The sequence below is a fragment of the Plectropomus leopardus genome, chromosome 18 (genome assembly GCF_008729295.1).
Source record: "Plectropomus leopardus isolate mb chromosome 18, YSFRI_Pleo_2.0, whole genome shotgun sequence".
Classification (NCBI taxonomy): domain Eukaryota; kingdom Metazoa; phylum Chordata; class Actinopteri; order Perciformes; family Serranidae; genus Plectropomus; species Plectropomus leopardus.
The window spans coordinates 25342502-25364748 of NC_056480.1; the positions used below are offsets into that span (position 1 = coordinate 25342502).

The following is a 22247-nucleotide window of genomic DNA, read 5'->3' on the forward strand; positions in this document are numbered from 1 at the left end:
TATGTTTGCCTAGTACAGAGCTGTTATGCCTCTGAGACAGCAGGCGTTATCCTCACATATGGTCAACCTCTCTGTCCCATTTTCATGAACATGATATTTCAAGAATGCCTTGAGTGACTTTTCTCAAATTGATAACAAATGTCCACTTTCACTGTTAGAATAACCGATTGGATTTTGGTGCTCAAAGGTGAAACGTCAAGGTCACTGTGACCTCAGAAAACATGTTTTTGACCATAAATCAAGAATCTATTCGACGAAATTTGACACATGTATCTAATAGGACAAATATTGACATTTTATATGCAAAAGGTAAAAAGTTAACCTTGCTGTGACCTCATAATGCTCTGAAAAAAAAAAAAAAAAAAAAAAAAAAAAAAAAAAAAAAAAAAAGCCGTGTGGTTGGGTCCTTCTGCTAAGCAGTCAAGCGGCAGTTTACGCCCTTGTCTGTCCTGACGCTCCCGGAAGATGTGCAAAGCATCGTCATGTAGAATATGTAGCTTCTTTGCAGCAACATCCATATTTAAAGCATTTTTTTACAGCTATGGCTACATGTGCGTCAGGACAGACATGGACGTAAACTGCAGCTTGACTGCTTAGCAGAGGGACCCAACCACAAGGCAGCCATTCAAATTTCTTTTTAATTTGAGTTATTAGAGGTTTTGTAAAGCTGATGAAATAATTAGCTAGAGTTTTGACCCCAAAAGCAAAATAGTGTCTGGGGCTCCTAAAGGGCTTATGCAGACATAGACGACCCAGAATACACAATACTAATTCTTAGCTACAAAGTTGTGGATAAGTGAATCCTCTTTGTTCAAAAGAGTTCCGTCCTAAACATTCTAGACACAGTAGCAGTATGAGGATTATTGAGTTCAACAACTTGCCTCTTGGAATTAATTTGCTTTAATTGACAGACAAATGTAAATTGCCTGTGCCCCGGACTGCCCATGTCGAAATGATCAGGCATGTAAACCGGTCAGACAGTTATTGATGTACTGTCCTTTATGGTTTCACCGTGGGGGCGCCCCCGAAAGTCCTCCCTGCCTGTTTTTGTTGTTGGAAGCCACCAGAGCTCAAATTGATCAGCAGTGACAGCAATGAGACAGGCTCAAGGCCGGGATGTGGGGGAGTTAAGATGGCCCCCGCCCGGAGCTAATCATCCATATGATAGCCATGGCTTGCACATTGACATTACCCCGCACTGTCGCTCAGCTGCTCTCTGACATGATGTCTGGAGAATGATGCCTGGATTACTGTGGAAGGATTCAGAATGTGGATGGTCTGTCTCCCATGACTCCGTAGGACTCCTAATTTTAGAAGATTTCATTAAACATAGACATTCATGTGGAGGTGTGGAGACAGAGGAGCTTTAAGGCATATCAGATTTCAGCTGTAAGCTCTCCCGAAGGCTCTCTACTCATTAACCTTCCGGAGGTTATCTGCCGCTCACAGCTACAGATAGCTCAGACAAAAATAGCCCCTCATTTCCCCTGTGTACACCCCTATGTATGCTTAATCAATCACAACATCAATATTGCACAGAACTGCACAGATTTGTATGTTTGCCGTACAATATGTGTGCACATTTTAGACAGATGTAAGAAGAAAGAACTGTGTTTAATTTATTATTATTTTATTATTATAATTTAACTTTATTGTAATTAGCAACACAGCTCCTCAGTCTTCAAAAGTTTTTGGCACCGGCTTTGTAGGTTGGCCCTACCCTTTTGTTTTTCCATTTTGCTTTTTCAAATTCAAATAGGTGCCGTGTATTTCCATAAGCCATGGTATTCTATGGCTCTTTGAACATGAGAATAATTCAGTTCTACATCAGAGTAAAAGAAAATCAGGAATACAGTTTGTAGACCAAACAGAGAACACATGCATGTCATTAAGAAGAACAAAATCAGCATTGCAAACAAGCTTGGTCAGATTGGGCTCCATGCCAAATGGCAGTATTCATCTACGTCATACTGGATGTATTGTAAATGTCAATCGTGTGCTTGTTACTCACTTTTTATCAATGCTCCTCCTCAGTAATATGTTTTTCCTCATTTAACGCACATGAAATAATGAGTGAAAAAATAAAGGAAAAACCTGTATAAAATGAGCTTGGAAATAAAAAAATGGAGATGATTCTTCAAACACCTATCAGAGATATTGGAGTGACTTGTTGGATGTGCTGTCTCCACTTCCCATCATCAACAATATTTTTGTTGAAATTTCTACTTTGTACAAAGGCGCTTTGATTTTGAAAGCAGTATCGTAAAAAATAAAAAAAAATAATGAAAAAAATAGATAGAACCCTGTAAATTTTCATGTTTTCTGCGCTTGCCCTTAAATTTTACCATACATGTATTGGCAAGAGATCACTTTAGAGATAACAAATTTTGAATAGTGTATGGAGCACATAACCATCATTTTCATCTTAATTTTCATTTTCTATTTATGATTATGTCCAGCCCTTCCATGTTACTGTGATCTAATAATGTTCAGGCATTAACAAAACTGTACCAATGTCTTGCAGGTGGAGGAAGCCTTGAGCGAGGTGGACTTTCAGTTGAAGCTGGATCTTCATTTCACCGACAATGAACAACAGTAGGTTATTAAGCAGTTTGTAAATGTATGTATGCATATGTATGTGTTTTTGTGTGCGTGTGTGTGTGTGTGTGTGTGTGTTTGAGAGAGAGAGAGAGAGAGAGAGAGAGAGAGAACAGTAGACTTTCCCTTTGTGCAGCATTTATGCAAGATTGAGAATGCAAAGTGGGCATGAATAAGGGCTATTATGTCTTTTGGCTCATAGCCACCTCTTTAAGTACCTGATCACAACTTCTGTGCTACCAATACATGATTACTGTGATTTGGCTGTTAGCTTGGGACAAATAGAAGAAGAAATAGGTAATTTGCATAAACATATATTGCAAAAGGCACTATTTTTGTTGGGTTATAGCACATCAGCTCCACATTATAAAGGGAAGTGAGTGTCATATTTGTTTGTTTAAGTAAACTACTGTTTTTGTCATACCTGTGTGATTATAGTCCTTGTCAATTCTAAGAGGACTGAGTTATGGAGCCCTTTCTCATCATCATAGCAGGCTTGGTTTTACTCAGTTTGTAATAGAATATCTACTGGGTGATCCTTTACCATCCAGTCTAGACTCTTTTTCTCAGACTCTATCTTTCATAGCTGTGAGAAAAATAGACAGATCCTTAATGATGTTAGATTATTGGTGAACAGGAGTCAACATTCTCAGACATCTTTTAAAAACTTTGGCAAAAGGCAAAGACATTCAGCAGTAAAAGTTCCCCCTCCTGAAACAAAGAGCTGTTTCTTTGAGTACCAAGGTACAGACTCTCCAGGGTTAGAATTAAGAGATAAAAACATTCCTTTTTATTTGCAATAAAATTGCCTAATTTGCATTTCATTAATCTTTACCTTCTGCAGTTTTGCATCAGCGGTGTAGCAATGTAATAATACAGAGTTAGAATAGTACAGAGTTTAACTGATTGTTGGACAACCACCTTAAGAGTTTGTGACAGTATGTCATTTTGTGTAACGTCCGTCTCTCTTCTTCTATCCCCCAGGCTGGCAGAGATAGCCACTGTCCCGCTGATCAGCAGTCGAACCCTCAGCCTCCACTTTCACCCACGGAGAGGCCTCCACCACCACGTCCCTGTCATGTTCGACTATTTCCACCTGTCCGTCATTTCTGTCTCCATACATGCTTCACTGGTTGCCTTACATCAGCCGCTAATCAGGTAGGAGTTCACAGCGGGTTTGCAAGCATTTGCATTTGACAGACCTTGAATTCATACAAAGACCTTTTGATATGAACTGATCTGAGAGCTCTGACTGTTCACCTGTCCTCCTTAGTTACTGCTCTTTAGCCTGTCAAGCTTTCCTCTCAGGCTTAAATCTAGTTCAGAATGATGAACAATGTTTCCTTGATTACAGATGGAGGTAGACAAAAGCAGCCTTTCATTTCCAGCCCAAAACTGTCTATTTTGACAGCTAAAATGGATGGCATATTTAATCAGCTGTAGTAATCTATCAAATTAAGCTAACATTAGCTTTATGAGTTGGTTGCAGACACCTGTCTCTGGCTGACTTTTTCCATGTAATCAGCTAACTTATTTTCTTTCTAACCTAACCCGTTTTGCTGCTTTGCTAATATAACATTATGTTTTTCCAATTTTTACATTACTGTAGGAGATTCTTTAAGGATGATGAGTACTAAGGGACGTGTTTGTTGTGTAAGCTAAAGCTGCTAAAAGTGGTGGCAGAGGTGGGGGACTCCAGTTGCACATTTGAGGACTTGAGACTCTTGGAGACTCTTTGACTTGGTTGGATTCAAGGATTATTTTATTGATGATGCTTGTAAGTGACATAACCACAACATCCAACATCCGACTGCATGTGAATGGTAAGCTTATTGGTCAAATGTTAGAAAGAAAGCTATCAAGACTTGCTAAGACATAAAGGTCAAGACTTGATCATTGTTTGTGACTTGCATTTGTGTGACTTTCTCCCACCTGGTCTGGTTGCTGGAGTATAAATTTCTCCAAATCTAATTGAGCGCAGGACCTAGCCGCTAATGCATGTAAGCCTAAATTCTGGTAGCATCCAGGACTGCCCTCCAAGCAGTTGATCAGCAGCGTATGTGTTAGCTGTTTGTTTGTTTGTTTGTTTAAATTCTTAAACTGCAGTAGATAGAAAGAAATGTATCCTAATTAGTTAATGATGTCCTCTTTGGCTCTGAAAGTAGGCTAATGCATGATTAGTTAGCTAGTTACCAGACATGCTAACCATTGCAGCTAGCATTAGAGCAGGTAAACCAATTCCTTACTCTTTGGTCATATAACTTTTGGAAAAGACATCATCAAAGGCTCAAAATGTACACCACTTCAATATTTGAAGAAATCTCCTGCCTGTTGTAGCCTGCAGTAACTTGCTTTATTTGCTAATCTATAATTAGACAATATCTGTTTTAAAGAATGGTTAATTGGAATATTAAGACTTTCTTGTTGATTTAGTATTGAATTATAGATCTTAGGAAGATGAAGAGTTCTAAATTGAAAACTATATTTTCAATCCATAGAATCAAAAATAGAAGAAATCAAGAGAAGGGACTGCTGGCACTGGTTTTACTTCCCTCCTATGGTTTTGGCAGTCACAATTAATAGTGTTTCCTTTAGCTGCTTGAATGGTTAGTTTTCCAAACACTTATCTGATGAATTCATCTGTCAATATCATAAAGTCAGTGTTTAGCCATGCATTACATAGATTACTGCAGCACTTGATTGATTGGAACAGTAACAGCTCCTGTATCAGCTGATCTGTCTGCCTACACACACACTCACGGTTTGTCCCTGCATGTGTTCTCTCTGCAGCTTTGCACGTACAGGGAAGGGCTCCTGGCTGGGGAAGGGCTCGCCAGAGAGCCCGAGCGACCCATCTGCCATGTCTGTAGAGAACCTTGTGTTTGGAGCTGGCTACTGCAAGCCTGTCATCTCTGAGGTATGTTAACCTTTAGTAGCTCAGCCGTGTTCAAATAGAAAGTCACACACAGTAAGACCCTGTTTTGTCTCACAAAGCTGAAAAGAGCTCAAACTGAGCCAGTCTGTGTTCAGATGGTTGTTGCCTTTTTTTTGTGAGCAAGCAGCTAAATGCCAAGCGATGACGTAGACATGATCTCAGTTTAGGGACAGAGGCCGGCGGATTTAGTTGTGATTTGTTTTGGCATGTCACCCAGAAGCAACAGGATTCAGCCCAAGAGCTGAGCACAGAGTCATTCTGATCTGGATTACTGATCCTGGACCTGTCTGTCCATTGGAATATGTCAATCGTTGGGGCTCTGCAGAGTCTTAGGGCTTACCAGAGGCAAACATAGAGATTATTACCACATAGCAGCATTGCTTTTCATAATATCTGATTAACCCACCTGCCCAGGCATGCAGGCTCCAGGCTCAGCATCTGGAAGTGATAGCAGGCCTCTCTGGAAGTGATGGTGTTGTCTTGACACCTCCCTCTCATCTCTTTCTGCTCATTTACAGTTAGGCTGCACAATAGTATGATGACAGAAGGGATAATCAAAGTAATTTAATTATAAATATTGATCATGATTATCTATGTCTTACTTGATGGGAATTAAATTATTTTATGATCCTTTAATTACCTAAACATACACTTTAGGCTTTTTCAAACCAGGAACAAAACATAAAAGCGAAAATGCAGACTATTTTTCACATTTAGAAATTTCACAACAACTACAACTAACAAAGTTAATGCCAAGTCAAGTCAATTTTAGTTATAGAGCCCATTATCACAAAACATGGTTTGCCTCAGAGGTCTTTACAGTGTACGACATCCCTCTGCCCTGAGACCCTCACATCACCCAAGGAAAAAGTCCCCAAAAAGAACCCTGAACGGGGAAAAAAAGAGGACGAAACCTCAGGAAGAGCGGTAGAAGATGATGAGGGATCCCTCTTCCAGGACGGACAGACGTGCAATAGATGTCGTAAATAACAAATGAAATACAATCATGGCAAAAAGGAAAGAGAAAGAGAGAGGGGGAGAGAGGGGGAGAGAGGGGGAGAGAGGCACAGCAATCATAGAAACAGATGCATGTCATATTACAATAACGATAGGTGCGAAATCATTAATTGCACTCTACGATGATGTTGAGGGTGATGATAAGAGTCTCATGCACATGTTGATAGGGAGGTGTCCAAAGGCATTATCACTGCATCGGCGCAACCAGGACCAGACCACGATCAGGGCGAGCAGGGAGTACAGTATCAGTACAGCCACAGCACAAGCACAACCAAAGGCAGGGTCACAGCATCAGCGCAGCTATCACCATGGTCAGGGACAGTCAAGGTTACGGCCAGGATCCGGTAAAACTAGGAAATAAGGGAGCAGGAATGTCAGCTAATGCACTTAGAAATGAGTGGTTCTCTGTGTGTTACTGTTACAACAAAGTATGTTTACCCCTCTTTTGTCAACTACTTACCCTATTTTATTAGGCCTTAATGTTCATTTAACAATAATGTATTCAACATTATTATATGACAGCAGCTACTATATTTAACTCAATTGTAACTGCAGTTCATTTAATAAGTTTGTATTTTGATAGTTAACATTTGTTAAAAATATTGAGACATTAAAAATTATTAAGATATATATTTTGTATATAGTCTTAAAATATTGCAATATTATTTTAAAGCCATATTACCCAGCCCTACTACTCACCATAACAAGAAGGTTAAACTGCTATATTTCTCAGTTCTGTTTATGTTCGTTGTCAATCTGTTATTTATTTGTCAAACAGGGCACTATTTTGCAAGATCAATTTCAGTATTGTTGTGTGAGAGAGTTATGAAGTTATGAGAAAATCTACTGCTCAGGTGAGCGAAAGTCATTATGTTATTGGTTGGCTTGTTTTTATCAGCGTTCAGACTTCAAAACAAAAATCAAAACAGCTCCAGAAAAAAAACAACAACCTGAACATACAAATGTTTCGGATGTTTCAGATATTTGAAATGCTTTGGAAAAAGCTCAAGCACTGGAGTTAAAGGTGTAGTGTTTTTTCTAGAATATAGTTCTTCTAGAATATAGTTATACAAAAATCTTCGCAATTACTACACCCATTCGTGGCCACTCCCACGTATAAACGCTTTACCTTTCCATTATCACAACACGCCTACATCGCCTTCAATTGGAAATAATGACGGCTAGTGCGGTGGCTACAATAGAAATAAACCGGATAATGTTTTAACATCCATTACCATGCTTCTTGGAATGTTATCACATAACATCAGTCATCTTGCAGTTTAGTTTTAGTGACATTTTGAAAATATCGCTTAAGTTTTACGCAAATCTGTAATGAAAACCCATCAACAGATTCAGATAGTGTACTTAGTACATACACAAATATACTTCAGTACAACTTTTTTCATCCTTCCATTCAAAAGCATCTTTTTAACAAACAAAAATCTGCTTAGAATTTATATTTAATGTGGCTTTGGGACACAGTTTAGGTCTTTATTGGACTCTTCTGGACTGCATGCCATTTTAAACTATTTTCATTTTATTTTCTTGTTGCCATTATCTTCAACCAAAGTCTCCCGTTTGTAGTTTTCTCTTGTGTTTGCCAATTATTCCAACGCATGTACAGTTGTTAAATCGTCGGTTCCACTTTTTCCGTCCTTTCATAACACGCATCTCTCGGGTCCCTGTGTCACAGTCACAGTCTACACTGTAAATCTTAATGAGCGCCCCGGCTGCCCCCCCACCCCCGCCTCTCCCCTCACTCCTCCTGGTTTTTACTCCAACCCCTGGCTGGGCACTTTAATAAGCTCTGCGTTTAGCCAGGCGGGGGGGGTCGTTTGATCACAGTAATGAGTTCTGCTCACAAGCGCCACGTACCACATAGCTGCAGGTGAAATCTGCAACACAACGCCACCGCCTCCTTCACCCTTATTTATTTAGAGCTTTTTACTTGGGGCTACACAGCATTTTTCAGCACTTTACCCCTTAACACCACAGCTTTTCTTCTAAGTGTTATGTTGTTATTTCTGTAAGAAAAACAATCACATTGTAGATTTTCACTGATATTATCTGTTATGTCTCAAAAGGAAGGGAAAAAAATCCCTCAGTGGTATATCAAGCTATTTTCAGAGAAAATGATGCTGTGAGACATCTGTGAATGTTTTTGGTAGAATTACACAATACAAAAATGTTAACATTTTGGTTTTGCTCCCATTTTTCACAGGTTTAGGTTTAAGATCCTTACTGCAGTCAGTAATTATATTTCTGTGAAATTCTGGTTGCAAATTTGTTAAATTCTGTGTCAGTAAGCACTTCTCCTTTTCCAAGATAATCCATCCACCTGTCAGGATCATTACTACACAGATGTGCCTTGGGATGGTCACAATAAGTGCAAGTTGATCACACAACACAATGCCTCAGATGTTGCGAGCTTTGAAGGAGACTGCCATTGGCATGAAACGAATGTTCATGAATGTTTCCAATAATTTGGCAGTACATCCAACCAACCTCACAATCACAGACCACATGTAGCCACACCAGCTCAGGACCAACAGTCACAAGGCGGGTTTCCAAGACAGATTTGCACAAAACTTGAGCCATATTTTTCTAAATGTCAAAAAAACACAATTGTGAGATGACTGTGTTTCCATTAAATGATGTTATGTGACTTCTCCTCTTGCGATAACATTCTAAGAAACATGGCAATGGCTGATCAAAACATTAGTAGGTTTATTTCTTTTGCAGCCACCACTCTATCCGTCATTATTCCAATCGAAAGCAGCGTAGCTGTGTTATGTGAACGATAATGGAAAGGCAAGCCCCTTATACGTGGGAGTGATAACGCATTTCACAGAGGAATTGTGGATTCAAAACTTTAGATGATCCGCTCAACTTTTGAAGAGTTCTGCAATGCAGTAACACCTCTTGTAGCACCTGCTGCATCATGCCTGAGGGAGCCAGTTCCTGCCGACAAGCACATAGCCATTTATGAACTGGCTACCTGTGCAGACTACAGTGTATTGGCTGAAAAAATGAAAAAAAGTGTTTCCTTTTCAGTTTTGCAAAATATGTTGTTTTTTTTCAAATTGCCTGAAATACCACCTCATGAAAGTGTAAAAACGTTTTTGCTATAAATGGTAGTGTTTTTCAAAACTGAAGGGTTTCTGTGAGTATTTTTACATTCACAATGTCAATTTACACAATTTGAGGGTTAAAGGAACCTGCCTAGAGACGTCTCAGGACAGCCCATCTAAATGCTCGTCCTCACAAGGTTCTGGACCTCACAGCAGTTCATCATGGTAACCATCTTGTGCAGTTGTGAGGTCGGTTGGATGTGCTGCCAAATTTTCAAAAGTGACATTGGACGTGACTTGTGGTAGTGAAATGGACACTCAGTTCATAGCAACAGGTCTGGTGGAAATTCCTGCAGCCAGCAGACCCACGGCATGCTTCCTCAAAACTTGTGACATATGTGACATTGACGTTGAGATCAGGGTTTGCATGATATCCTACAAAAATGCGCACACCACAGTTTTCATGATATCATTCAAATTAGGGGCCCATGAATGACTTTATGACCTTTACGCACAGTTACCTACTTAACGCACAGATATGGAGGTTAGGTTTAGGGAACAATAGTTAGTATGGTTAGGTTTAGGAGGAGAAACACGATGAAGATGTACATTAAAAATGACTCGAAGTTCACACAGTTTTGAACATGCATCTCCAGGGGAAAGCCCCGGAAAGTCTTGTGTTTACGTTCCTCTTGACAAGAGCATGCAGGACTGCTTCCCTGTTTACTCCTGTTGGCACAGTGATCAGGTGATCGCAGCCTTTGAAAATACACAAATTTGGGTGCATTACTTTTTTTTGTCAGGAAATGCACAAGCCATTTATGAGAACAGCCTGGTGTGATCAAACTGCACGTTTTAGAGAGACCATCCCAAGACACACCTGCGTAGTAACGATGCTGTTTAATCAGCATCTTGATATGCAACACATGTCAGGTGGATTATCACCAGAAGAGGTGCTCACTGACAAAGATCTTTGAGAGCAACACAGATTTGAGAAGAATAGCTCTTTATTGGGTGCCTGAAAAAAGTCTTGCCATGCTAACGAAGTTACCCCTTTGATACCTAAGATAAATGGTTTGATTTCTTTCAAAAACATTGGAAGAGGGCAACAAGAAACTTAACAAGAAACAGCGAGAAACATGCTAGAGAAAATAACAAAAAAAAGAAGAAAATAACCTAAAGAAACTGAAAAATAGGACATTTTTCACCCTTTTTTTTGTATCTAACAATCTTCCTCGACTAATTTTCGTTTCACCTTTCACCTTCACTTTTTTTTTTTTTTTTTTTTGCAGGTTTTGGGACAGTTCTTGCTAAGTTGTTTATACAGAAATCAAAGCGATTTTCTCAGGTGTCAGAGATTTATAGGCTAATGCATCTGAATGTGGCACATGAAACTGATCTAAGTGTTAAAGGAAGAGTTAACAATGCAGAAATCATGTGAAATATGGATTTCTCTCTAGTGAAAAAAAACTCTCTCTTCTGACAGCAGCAGTCACACTGTGATGTTGAACTCCGAAAGTTGCAGTGACAGCACCAAACAAAAGCTGAAACTCTGATGTCAGATGACATCAAGCTGAGAGCACGTGATCCCGGACGCTATGAGCGTGGTGAAAAACTACACTTTTCAGATAATGACTAGTTCATACTGAAAAATAACAATTTTTCCCCTGCCCTTCGCTTGCAGACTGATCCAGGCAAGCCTCTATAAAGGTAAAAAAGATTTATGAAAGTAAACATACAGATGTTCCCTGCTGGTCCGGGTAGACTGCAGCGCTGCAATTACAGAGTGCACACAGGTGTGATGATAGGGCCCGGGACTTGACTTGCTCAGGGCAAATTATAGTACATCCCCAGATACTCAGGCGTTACATGCATTTCAAAGCTCAAAACATCCCAACCATGGAGAGGTGTGTTTTTTTTGCAGGTTATGGACCGACAGACAACGGCAGTCACTGGCCACATTCAAGGCTCCCTGACTCCACGTTACAACAGCTGATGTGTTCAGTGATAGTTGTCTGGTCAGAAGGCCATCAGCTCTTTATCTAACTGACAGACATGATTATCAAGTCTGTGCTGATTTGTGGCTTGTGTTACTCTCAACACACATTGTAAACTGCAATGGAGAACTACATTTAATGCTTCTACTGCATTGTTAGAGAGCCATCTACTGGAAACAGGCTCCATATTACAGCTTATATGAAGCCAACACTCAAAAACCACGAGGTTGAGCTACAGGATTTAAAACATTTTTTTCTTGTTTCTTTTTCTCCTCAACCCCAAACTACATAAAATTAAACCTTAGCGCCTTGGATTCTGGGTCAACTTCCTCACTTGTGAACTGTAAAGGTTGTAACAGGGATGCGATACATCCTCCTGAGGCCACATACACGTATTGATCTGATTTTATGGCTCACAGCAAGCTGTGTTTAGGGGCCATTTGCCTCCAAAGTCGTATTTTATGTTGCAAGTAATTATCTAACTGTTCCCATTCAGAAGCACGTTTCTTTTAACCCTTGAAAACCTAAGCTACTTGGTTTTATTTCTTTCAAAAACATTGGTGAGAGGCAACAAGCTACTTAAAAAAAAATTGAAAAAAGTTAAAAAGTTAAAAGATTACAATAATTACCTGAATATAAGCCATAAATAACTAAATAACAAAAATAGATAAATTAATACATTTAATTAAATAAAAAGAATAAATGCAAAAAACAAACAAGAAAATGACCTAAAAATTATATTTTTGTAACATAATTTTAAATATGAAATCATTATACCTTACAAGTATAGATTTGTGGACATTTTACCCTTTATTTTGATAATTATTTTTTAAAACTAATTTTTAGGTCATTTTCTTGTCACCTTTTACTAATTTGTAGGATATTTCTTGCCAAGTTGCTCATTGTCCTTTTTTCCTCATGTTATTGAAAGAAATCAAACTAATTTTCTTAGGCTTCAAAGGGTCAGATAGCTTGTGAGTTTCAAACGGTTAACACGAGTTCAGTGACAAGCCCATACAATTGTTGCAGTTGTGAACTCTGAAGGTCAAGTACATGTCTGTTACTAAGACAGGCCGTTTTCTGAGAGTTGACAGCTGGCCTACATAGCAGCTGACATTTCCTGTGTGTCTCGTCTCTGTAGGGGAGCTTTTATGTGCCCAGTGAAAACTGCCTGCAGAGAGCTCACACGTGGCACCGGAGGCTCTGTCGCCTCCTGTTGGTGGCACACAGGGGCCTGCACACCTACCACTCTGCACTGATGAAGGAGATCCCACAGCTCCAGCAGACTCCACTCGACTCAGGTGAAGCTCTGCATTATTTGTATATCAATATTCATATTAATGTTTTTATTTATTTTTTTTTAAATAAAATTGTAAAGGACTTTAAGTAAATGAGTTGTAATATTGGTTTATTAATGATCTACAACTGATATTGATATTTGTTCTTCATGTCGCCATCAATTAATCCAACATGGTTAGGAGTAGTGGTGAAAGACCTTAAGTTAAAGTACTAACAGAAGAAAGTAAACATACTTTTAATAATATAAAATAATTGTAATAACAGTATCATAAGTGGTGTAAGTAGTGTGTATTGTCGCCATTCAGAGTATTATTATTATTATGACCATGTTGTTATTTTGTTACAACTGACACATTAACGTGTAAGCAACACTCAAATGTGAGGTAATTGTATTCGTATAGTGGAGTATAAGTATAGGGAGTGAATTCCAGAATATCCCTATGTACAAATACTTTAAAATTGTACTGTACTTGAGTAAATGTCTGACCTACTTTTTACCTTGCAGACTGTATACAAAGATGGACATCACACCCCCACTAACCCAAGCTATGCTTAAGTGAGGTTAACATATCCCAGAAATGGCCGCTGCCATCTTGTGCTGGTGATGTCATTCACAGCTTGAGTCTGCGCAGTAGCGATATCTGCGGTGGAAAAATTCTTTGCCAAAACACCAGTCAAACCAATCGCAAGCAACCTGAGTGAACACGAGTACAGGGACTGGCTGTCACAGCTGTCAATCACGAGGAAAAATACCCTTTTTGTGGAATTTAATTACTCATTAAAACTGAACTGAAGTAAAATCAATCAACAAATATCAGGGTGATGAGAACTACCTTAAGTGACAGAAACCATCTTTGGGAAAAATGTATTTGGCATGTACTTTTAATTTTTAGTTTGGCCTATGACCCATTAGCTAACATAAAGGGGGCGGGCTTTATGACCTATACTGCAGACAGACACCAGGGGGCGATTGAGATTAAAAAGCTAAACTTCTGGGGAGCTGTCCGGTTGTCCATATTTATACTCAGTCCATTCTTTCCTCACTGGTTAATATTACCTTCGCAAAAGAGGTCATGTATTTGGCTTGGTTTCTGTGTTTGTCTATTTGTTAGCAGGATTATGGAAAAGTTACTGGCCTGATTTTTATGAAACTTGGTGGAAGAGTGTTGAATGGGTCAGTGAAGACCCCATCAAATTTTGGAGGAGATCCAAATCACGGGGCGGATGCACGAATTACATTTTACTTTAGTTTATATTGTAAGAAAGGGCATTTGGTCTAAGTGCCAATCGAGTTTAATATAATTTTGTTTTTAAAGTCACACAAGTTAGAGCATCTTTAGCTTCTGCGTGGTGACATTTTGCTCTGAAGCAGAATATTTTAGTGGCTTACAATTAAAAGAGGGATTTAGATCAAATCCTTTGCGTTGAATTTCATTGCTAAAAAGTGGGCAGATCAAATATTTAGTGTAGTATAGTGGGATGGACTGTTGGCTCCACACACACCTCCCTTGTGAGATCAGGAGGAGGACTAGGGAGAGATGAATGATGTGGATTTCAGTCTCATTGTTTTCAAAATTAAAACAAAGTTTTTCTTTAGTTGCCCAAAGTTTCCTTTGATTGGATGAACTTTTGTGAACACCCCTGAGTGCAGGATGAGTCATCAAACATTTAAAGAGAGAAGAGAAAAGACAGGGATTGTGATGTAGAATTTTTTTAAATTTTTTTTTCATATAATTTGCATATAAGAGGAGATAAATGATCAATTAGCTCAGGATTAAAAATGGGAAATATATTTTAATTTGAATCACTATTTAATCACTCTGAGTTTTCTCCTTCAGTCTCAAAAATTATTGGATTATTTTGCAGATTTGTGTTTTTTTTTCTTGAAAAAAAATTGCTCTTAAATTTGGCCCTAATATAAAAAAGATATTCAAATTTTTGACTAAAATCTGTTATTAAGGCTGTAGTGACCCTGTGCTCCGCTTGCACAGAGTGTATTTAATTTCATTTGCACTAAGCTCTGCAAATATCTTGTCTCTCACAGAGGTGCTGCCTGTCGAAGAGACTCTAAATCAGCTCACAATAGAGTTACAGGTACGTTTATTCCAAATCCTCATGTTAAAGAGCCACATTAAAGTTTCCGATGTCTTTTGCTCAGCACTAAGGCTATTCTGATTATGATTCTAACTTTATTGTGATATTCAGGTTGTTATTATTTATCTTTAACTGTGTTTTTCCTGTTTTTAAAATATATGTATATATAATGCATCAAATCAGTCAGTGGCGGAAAAGAAGTATATTTTTTTTGGCATGCTAAACAACGTAAGCCAGCAATACACAAATAAATTAAATTAAATTAAGACAAAATAATAATTTATATTATTATTATTATGGTTGTTGTTGTTGTGGTTTTTTATTAGTATTATCATCACTACATATTTATTTATTTACTTATTTATTTTACTACACTCCAGGACAATGGATTTTTTCTGAGACGTTTCTAAGGTGTCATTAGTTCAAAGCCAACTACAATATTTTCTTTGGTGAATACAATTTAAAATGTATTTGTATGTATAACTCATAAAAGATCATTGAGACATTAAATAAACATGCCTTTCTGTTAACTCTTGATTTTTTAACATCTTGTGAAGTGTATGTGCAGACTGGCATGATAGCTCAGTTGTTATTAACAGCCTTTTACACAGAGACAGCAGGGGTTTTTCGATTGATGAGTTTTCTCTACAATGCAATCCATGCAGGCGCTCTCTTGTCTGTTGGTATAAATATGTTAGCAAGAAAGGTAAGGATCCGAGAAAAGAATGTATTCTAGGAAGACTGATGCATTTGATGTAACATATAGGAATCTATTTTTTTCTGACCCTTCTGTTTCCCCATCAGCTGCAGGAAGGCCACGAAAGGGTCGCAGAGCAGATCAGCAGGGACGTGAGCCAGCTCTGCTCCCAGCTGCTGCCCTGTGGAGCCGCTTCCTAGAGGCCGCTGTGCTCAACCCCCACATCCTCTCCTATCTGGCCCAGGAGCACCACACGCTCAGGGTGAGAGTGGCACTCCATCAAAGGCGTGCTTATAACCACGCTCAGATGTCAGCCTTTACTGTGTGCTCTCTGAGCCACAGCCCTGACAGTCTTCATTCCAGAGTGCAGTGCTTACGACTGGTACAGATATGATTAAATGTAGACATTTATATCCTCAGCACCCACACACACAAATACAAAAATAACACAGAACAATGAATGGTTTTATAACCGCTGACATTAGCTTTGCAAGTAGTTCCTTAAGGCATGTTGGGTTGCGTTACTGCATAAAATTCTCTGGCACCACACTGGAATGATCTCTCTGGGCAAACATATGAGCAGGGGTGGAATTATAGGGGGGTGGGGGTGGGGTAGGACACAGGGGACATGTCCCTGCCTTATTTTTAGAAGCCAGTGTTGGACCTCTCACCTTTTGTAGTTAGCAAACAATATATATATATATATATATATATATATATAGTAGTTTGTTAACTGTAAAAAGTGGAGAAGTCCAGCACTGCTTTCTAAAAAAATGCACTATATACTGCACTATATAAGACAAAAAAAGGCTTGGAAGTTGGATTGGTGGTTTGTATCTTTTAAATTGCAGCAAATAATGAATGCATGGAAGTGGGAGCAACTTGAAGACAATTTAAAAAAAAGTGTTTAGAATCTTTAAAAGTAGTAAGTATGTATGTATGCATGTATGTATGTGTGTGTATTTCCTATTATTTCTTGTTATTATTAAGTATTTATTTGTATTTATTAAGTGTCTCTAACAGTGTAGAGTATTGAGTTTGAACATTTTAAGAGGACATACATTTTTCTATCTTAAATTCTATATGGTTTAATGGGGTTAAAATCTTATATTTTTAAATATTTCTCCAAAATTGATAGATAAAAAACAGTATTACTTTATTATTTTGTACACTTTGTTACATATAACATACGCATTTTACTGGTTTTTATTAGTCATTTTTCTTTATTGCACTACCTTTATTGTTTTGATGCCTGAACTTTGCCAACATACTATCATATATGGGCTTACAAAAAAGGTGTTTGTGTGAATTTCCTGTTTATGGTAAATTTATATTTGAAGTCTTTAGGCTTTAGTTTTATGATAAATGCATATTTTGACATTCATATTACTTTTGGGGTGGGTCAGTATAGTGATCAGTTTTGTCACTTTTTGCTGTGTAAAATAATTTTGTCACAATCATTAATTTCACACTTTGAACATTCAAACTTTTGAAATATGCTCATGTTTTGTTCTAACTCAAGTGGAGGAGTTAGGGGCATCCAGTGGTGAAGCTTTGGATTGCAACAAAATTAAACTCCTCTTGCACAAAGCGTGTAAGAGAACAATGGCGTCCAATGCAAAATGGCAAAAGCATGAATTCTAGAGCCAGTATTTGGTTGTTTGTTCTGGGCTAGAAACAACACGCCGGACTCTGTGGAAGAGAACCCAACCTGTATGTAGATTTTTGTATTTTTGTAGAAGTTCTCATTCTAATATAAACACAACAATTCCTAGTTGATTACACACTTATTAAACATAGCTATGAATAGAATTAGTGTTATTTCCGCCAACATATCCCTCTAAATTATTCTTGACGTTTTATTGATGAGGAAGAACCTCCATGTTGAACAAGAAACAAGTAACATATTGTGAGTGGGTGACCAAACTCTGTCGAGTCAGAGTTTTATTTGTGACCTGTGAGCACTACAAAGTGATTTAGCCAAATGATACGATGCCATTCTAGACCTCAGAGGCTGAAACCCAGCTGAGCAAAGTAATATGATTTCCAATGCAATGCAATCTAATCACTGGACTGTTTAATATGAACATTCTCTTCACAGTGGAGTAGCTCTCAAGGCTCTCTTGTGGCACTGTTTCGTCTCAGTTGTCTGAAAATAATGAACATGTTTGCTTTGGTATTAGATTACCTCGGAGGGATACTGTCATGCCTCTGCCCACCAGTGGAGTTAGGATTTCAATTAACACTTATTCTGTAATTATTGTGGGGTGAAAATACACCAGAAATAGTGTTCCTGGTTATTTGCCCGTCGCAGCGGCAGACTTTCAAGGGTGATGCGTTTCTAATTGGAGCTAAGGAAGAAGAAAGCTTTTGGATCGAGCTTGTGTCACAGACCGGATGAAGGGACTTGAAGCTGTCTTTGTGTGCAGACCTTGAATGCTTGACTCAGTGCGACTGACTGTTAAAAACTGCTTTGTCTTTTTCTGCTGACATCAGGTCAGGAGGTTCTCAGAGGCGTACTTCTTCACGGAACACCCCAAAGAGATATCTCTGACATTTCAAGAGGAACTGTAAGTATCAGTCTTCTTGGGGAAATAGTTGATTCTTTGAACGGAGAGAAATGTGATATGCTTCTGCTCCTTCAGAATCAATAGACATGGCCAGATAGCTGGAGAAGTGCGGAGCTCAGACTACCTGACCAAGATGCCTCCTTTACCTGTTGAGTGCCTGGACATCGATGGAGACTGGAACAGCCTGCCCATCATCTTTGAGGATAGATATGTGGAGTCTCCTCAGACAGGTAATACAAAAGATGGCTGGAAAAAATTATCTTATTCACACGCCTGATATCGAACAGAATTGTCAACTGGTTCTACTTCATTTCTATCTTCAGTCAAACATTTCATCCACTCTGACCAATTTTCATTTGGGGGTGGAGATTTAATTTTACCTTACCTATCACTAGAGGCTGACATTTGTACCTGAATCTAACTAAATAATTTTAATTTTTCACTGATGCATGGCCATGTTAACATATTAGTTTTGTTAAGGCTTTAGGGGTTAAGCAGAGTAGTCAAACAAACTACAATGTCAGGGAATATTGAGAAGACATGGATTTAGAAGTGACTTGAAAGCAGTGTCTATCTTGTCTATAGCGGTTGCTATTGTTATTATCTCTCATTGGTTCTGACGCACTGTTTAATACTTGACAAAAGTTTGACTATGGCGTCAAACCCAACTGTAGCTCTAATTGGCTAATTAAGTCCTCCCTTGGCACTCATGGGATCATTTTTATTTTAACTGAGAAGAAGACGAATCTGCCAGACGATTCTGTCAACTCAAAGTCAGTGGAGTTGGTGGATTTAAAGGTCTAGAACCAGGCAATGTAATCACCATTTTTTTTGCATTTCAAGCCAATAGATATACTGCAATGTCCTTGTCTTTGCAGAGTGGGTATCACGTGTGCCAACCACTGATGGGCAGATCAACTCAGGTCCCGCCATCCCTCATGCAAATGGGATTTTTGAAAGAGGCCAGGGAGCCACTTCACCAGCAAAACCCCAGGATCCCTCAGACAGTGATGACTGCATGGACCTGCCCACATATGTCTCACTCATGGCAGAGCAGAGTAAGACCAGTACCAACATCAGAAGTACACAGAACCTTAATCCTACTGAGGATGGTAGTGAAGCGTCTTTAGCAAAGTTAGAGAATTTGAAGGAACCAGAGGAAAAACCAGATCAGGATGAGGAGAGATGTGATCCAGGTCTGAGGCAAATCTCTAAGCCTTGTGATGTGGATCCATCGGGAGGAGAAGCAGTCTTGGCTCACTCCTTGAACAACAATCTCCTCACTGACTCTAATAACATCAGTGATGAGTCTCCTGCTCATCGCTTTACAGAAACTACCGTTCTAATTTGCAATGCCGCTAATGACAGCAATGCACGAGAGAGTGAAATCAATGATGAGGAGTCTGATATTGCCATGCCATTAAATCACTCCATGGATGATGAAAGCGAGGACCTTCCTCTAACCAGCTTACCCATTGCTCATGCACATCCTCCCTTCCCCGGTGATCTCAGAAGAGAGATGAGCCACCGTGGAGGCCTGGTCGGCTCCAAGATCATGAAGCGCTCATCCTCAGTTATTTCTGACTCAGGTATTGAGAGTGAGCCCAGCTCGGTGGCCTGGCCCCTTGAGGCCGCGCTGCGAGGTCGACCTCCTTTAGACTTCTCCAGCGAACGGGAGATCCCTCAGCAGATAGTGTGTCGCCACCCAGTCCACCGAAGCTCTCTGGAGGGCCTGCAGATGGAGAGCAACGGTAGCCTCCCAAGTGGAGGTATCCAGGCCTCGCTCACATCTATTAGCTCCCTGCCCTATGAGGAGGACCAGCAGCAGAGGCAGCTCAGCAAACTGACAAAGTCGGTCTCTGCACCGCAGATAAGCAGCCCTGAAGACACCGAGGAGGATCATATGCAGCTCAATCAGGACACAGATACTAAAAGCATAGTGCTACACCAGGAATCAGTGAATCTCAACTGCTCTTCTTTGAACAGCAACACGGATTCGGCGCAGTCTGATTCATCGCTATTAGATTCAAGTTCAACGACAAATTTTGGCCATATAGTCAAGGAGAATATTAGCTTTGAAAAGTCACATCCTTCACAGTACCTGTCAGAGACATACAGAACCAAGTCAGTGTTAAGTGATGTGTCTGAAGTGTTGCTTTTACAAGAGTCTTTTGAGAGCCCTCATGTGAAGGAAAGCACTGTTATTGGCAGCCAGGGGGAGAATATGAACCATCAAACACACATCAGTGGAGTGAGCGCCTCAGTGGAGGATGTGCATCTCGTTGAAACGGAAGCAGTGCCCTGCAGCTGCGGAAACAAACCATGTGTGCATAAAAGTGCGGCAGCTCAGGAGAGAATTAACACTGGAGATGATTGCCAAAGTTTCCATCAGCCTGAACTGCTTGGTGTTGAAGGCCAGGAGTGTTTGGATCCCTCACGAACACCTCTGGAGCCTTTGAGGCTTCACACCAATGACCTCCCCAGCAGCACTATTGCACAGAGGCCGAGTGACCTCACAGGGCTGATAGCCAATAATATCGCATCACCTGTTGACCTCGATGATTTATCAGCCAACGAGAAAGAGCCTTTAGACTGCCAGACTAAGCCCTCTAAGATCCCCAACTCAGGGCTGGCCTTTGTGAATAAGAAGATGGTGGAGGTGGTGAACATGTCAGTGTCCTGTGCCCCGACCTGTCTGCCATTTTCTTCTGTTCTGAGAGACTCTCCGTCCATCAGTGGAATGTCTGCTCGCCAGGCTACCTCACCTATCACCCATCAGCCCCTGGGTTCCTTTGGCATCATCTCCTCATCTTCACTTAATCCCCTAAACATGGACGATGAGACCAATGAACGAATGCTAAAGTGAGTCAATATTTGAGCTATGCTGTGTGTTAGTAAAAGACGATGTGTTTTAATCAACAATGTTGTTACATATTTTCAGCTTACCATACAAGACTGCTTTGTGGATCAAACTCCATGGTCTCTTAACCAAAATTTAAATATGTTGCCTGTGCATAAACAGGATGAATGTCATTGCATTTTTGTCTAACCACATTAGCTGGCTGGTTAATGTCTCCAACTTATTTTACAAGCATGGACACATGTCTTTTGTTGCTCCATTGCTTGCTAAAGAAAGTTATCATTTAGGTATCTGCTGTTGGAGGAACGTGCTGTTGGTAGAAGATTGATTAGCAGGCAACTGGAGCGCTTAAATTTATCTTTAAATGTCAGCATTGGCCAGTATAGACAAATTTAGTTACTAACTTAAAAAATAACAGTTACTAGTGACTTAACTTTATATACAACTTAGCTTGATAGTGAATGTTGCCATGGCACCTTGTGTCTGCAGTGGTGTAGTGGCAAGGTAGATGGATAGCTTACCAAGGAGGAGGTGGGTATAGTCCCCTATGGGTTATATTCCAGTGTTTTTTGGTGGACAGCTAGGCATACTGTAACGAGCCAGAAAAAGAGGTGCATGTCTGTATACCAGCACTTTGAATTGAAATATATTACAGTAACCCAATGTTACACATCTTACTTAATTTAATTTAGTTCACAAGCTACAAGGATATATTCGCCAAAATGAAAAATCTTAAGGAGTCATACAACATACATACATCCGGTTCAACCAATAGAAATGTGGACAACGCCATAAACTGACCACATTGTAATCAAAGAAGGTCTATAGTCAAAACCTGACATCAAGGATTCAAACACTTTGCTGCCGCTCCTACAGTTATCATGTTCAGGCCCCTTTTTCTACCCCTGTGGGATCAATTTGGTAGCAAAGCAGCAATCCTGTCAAATTAAACAAGTGACATCCGTATTTTGTCAGTAGTGTAATTCGAGAAGCTTTCAATCAAACATTGGCCCATCCTCCGAAAGGCTTAGAGGCTAAAATGAACACTAAAATAGAAAAAACACCTGTTTTGACTCATTTTTCACAGCAAAAGGGGGTGGATTTTGTAC

The 22247-nt window shown here is 39.5% G+C and overlaps 1 protein-coding gene across 1 annotated transcript in view; it reads left to right on the forward strand.

Annotated features, from left to right (window-relative positions):
• fam135b (family with sequence similarity 135 member B) overlaps positions 1-22247 on the forward strand; it is a 60934-nt gene that overhangs the window by 31161 nt on the left and 7526 nt on the right. The window contains 10 exon segments of the mRNA XM_042507153.1: positions 2525-2595; positions 3583-3756; positions 5389-5515; positions 12760-12919; positions 14962-15011; positions 15816-15879; positions 15882-15970; positions 18205-18278; positions 18354-18508; positions 19157-21140. Of these exon segments, the coding sequence (XP_042363087.1) occupies positions 2525-2595; positions 3583-3756; positions 5389-5515; positions 12760-12919; positions 14962-15011; positions 15816-15879; positions 15882-15970; positions 18205-18278; positions 18354-18508; positions 19157-21140 (2948 nt within the window).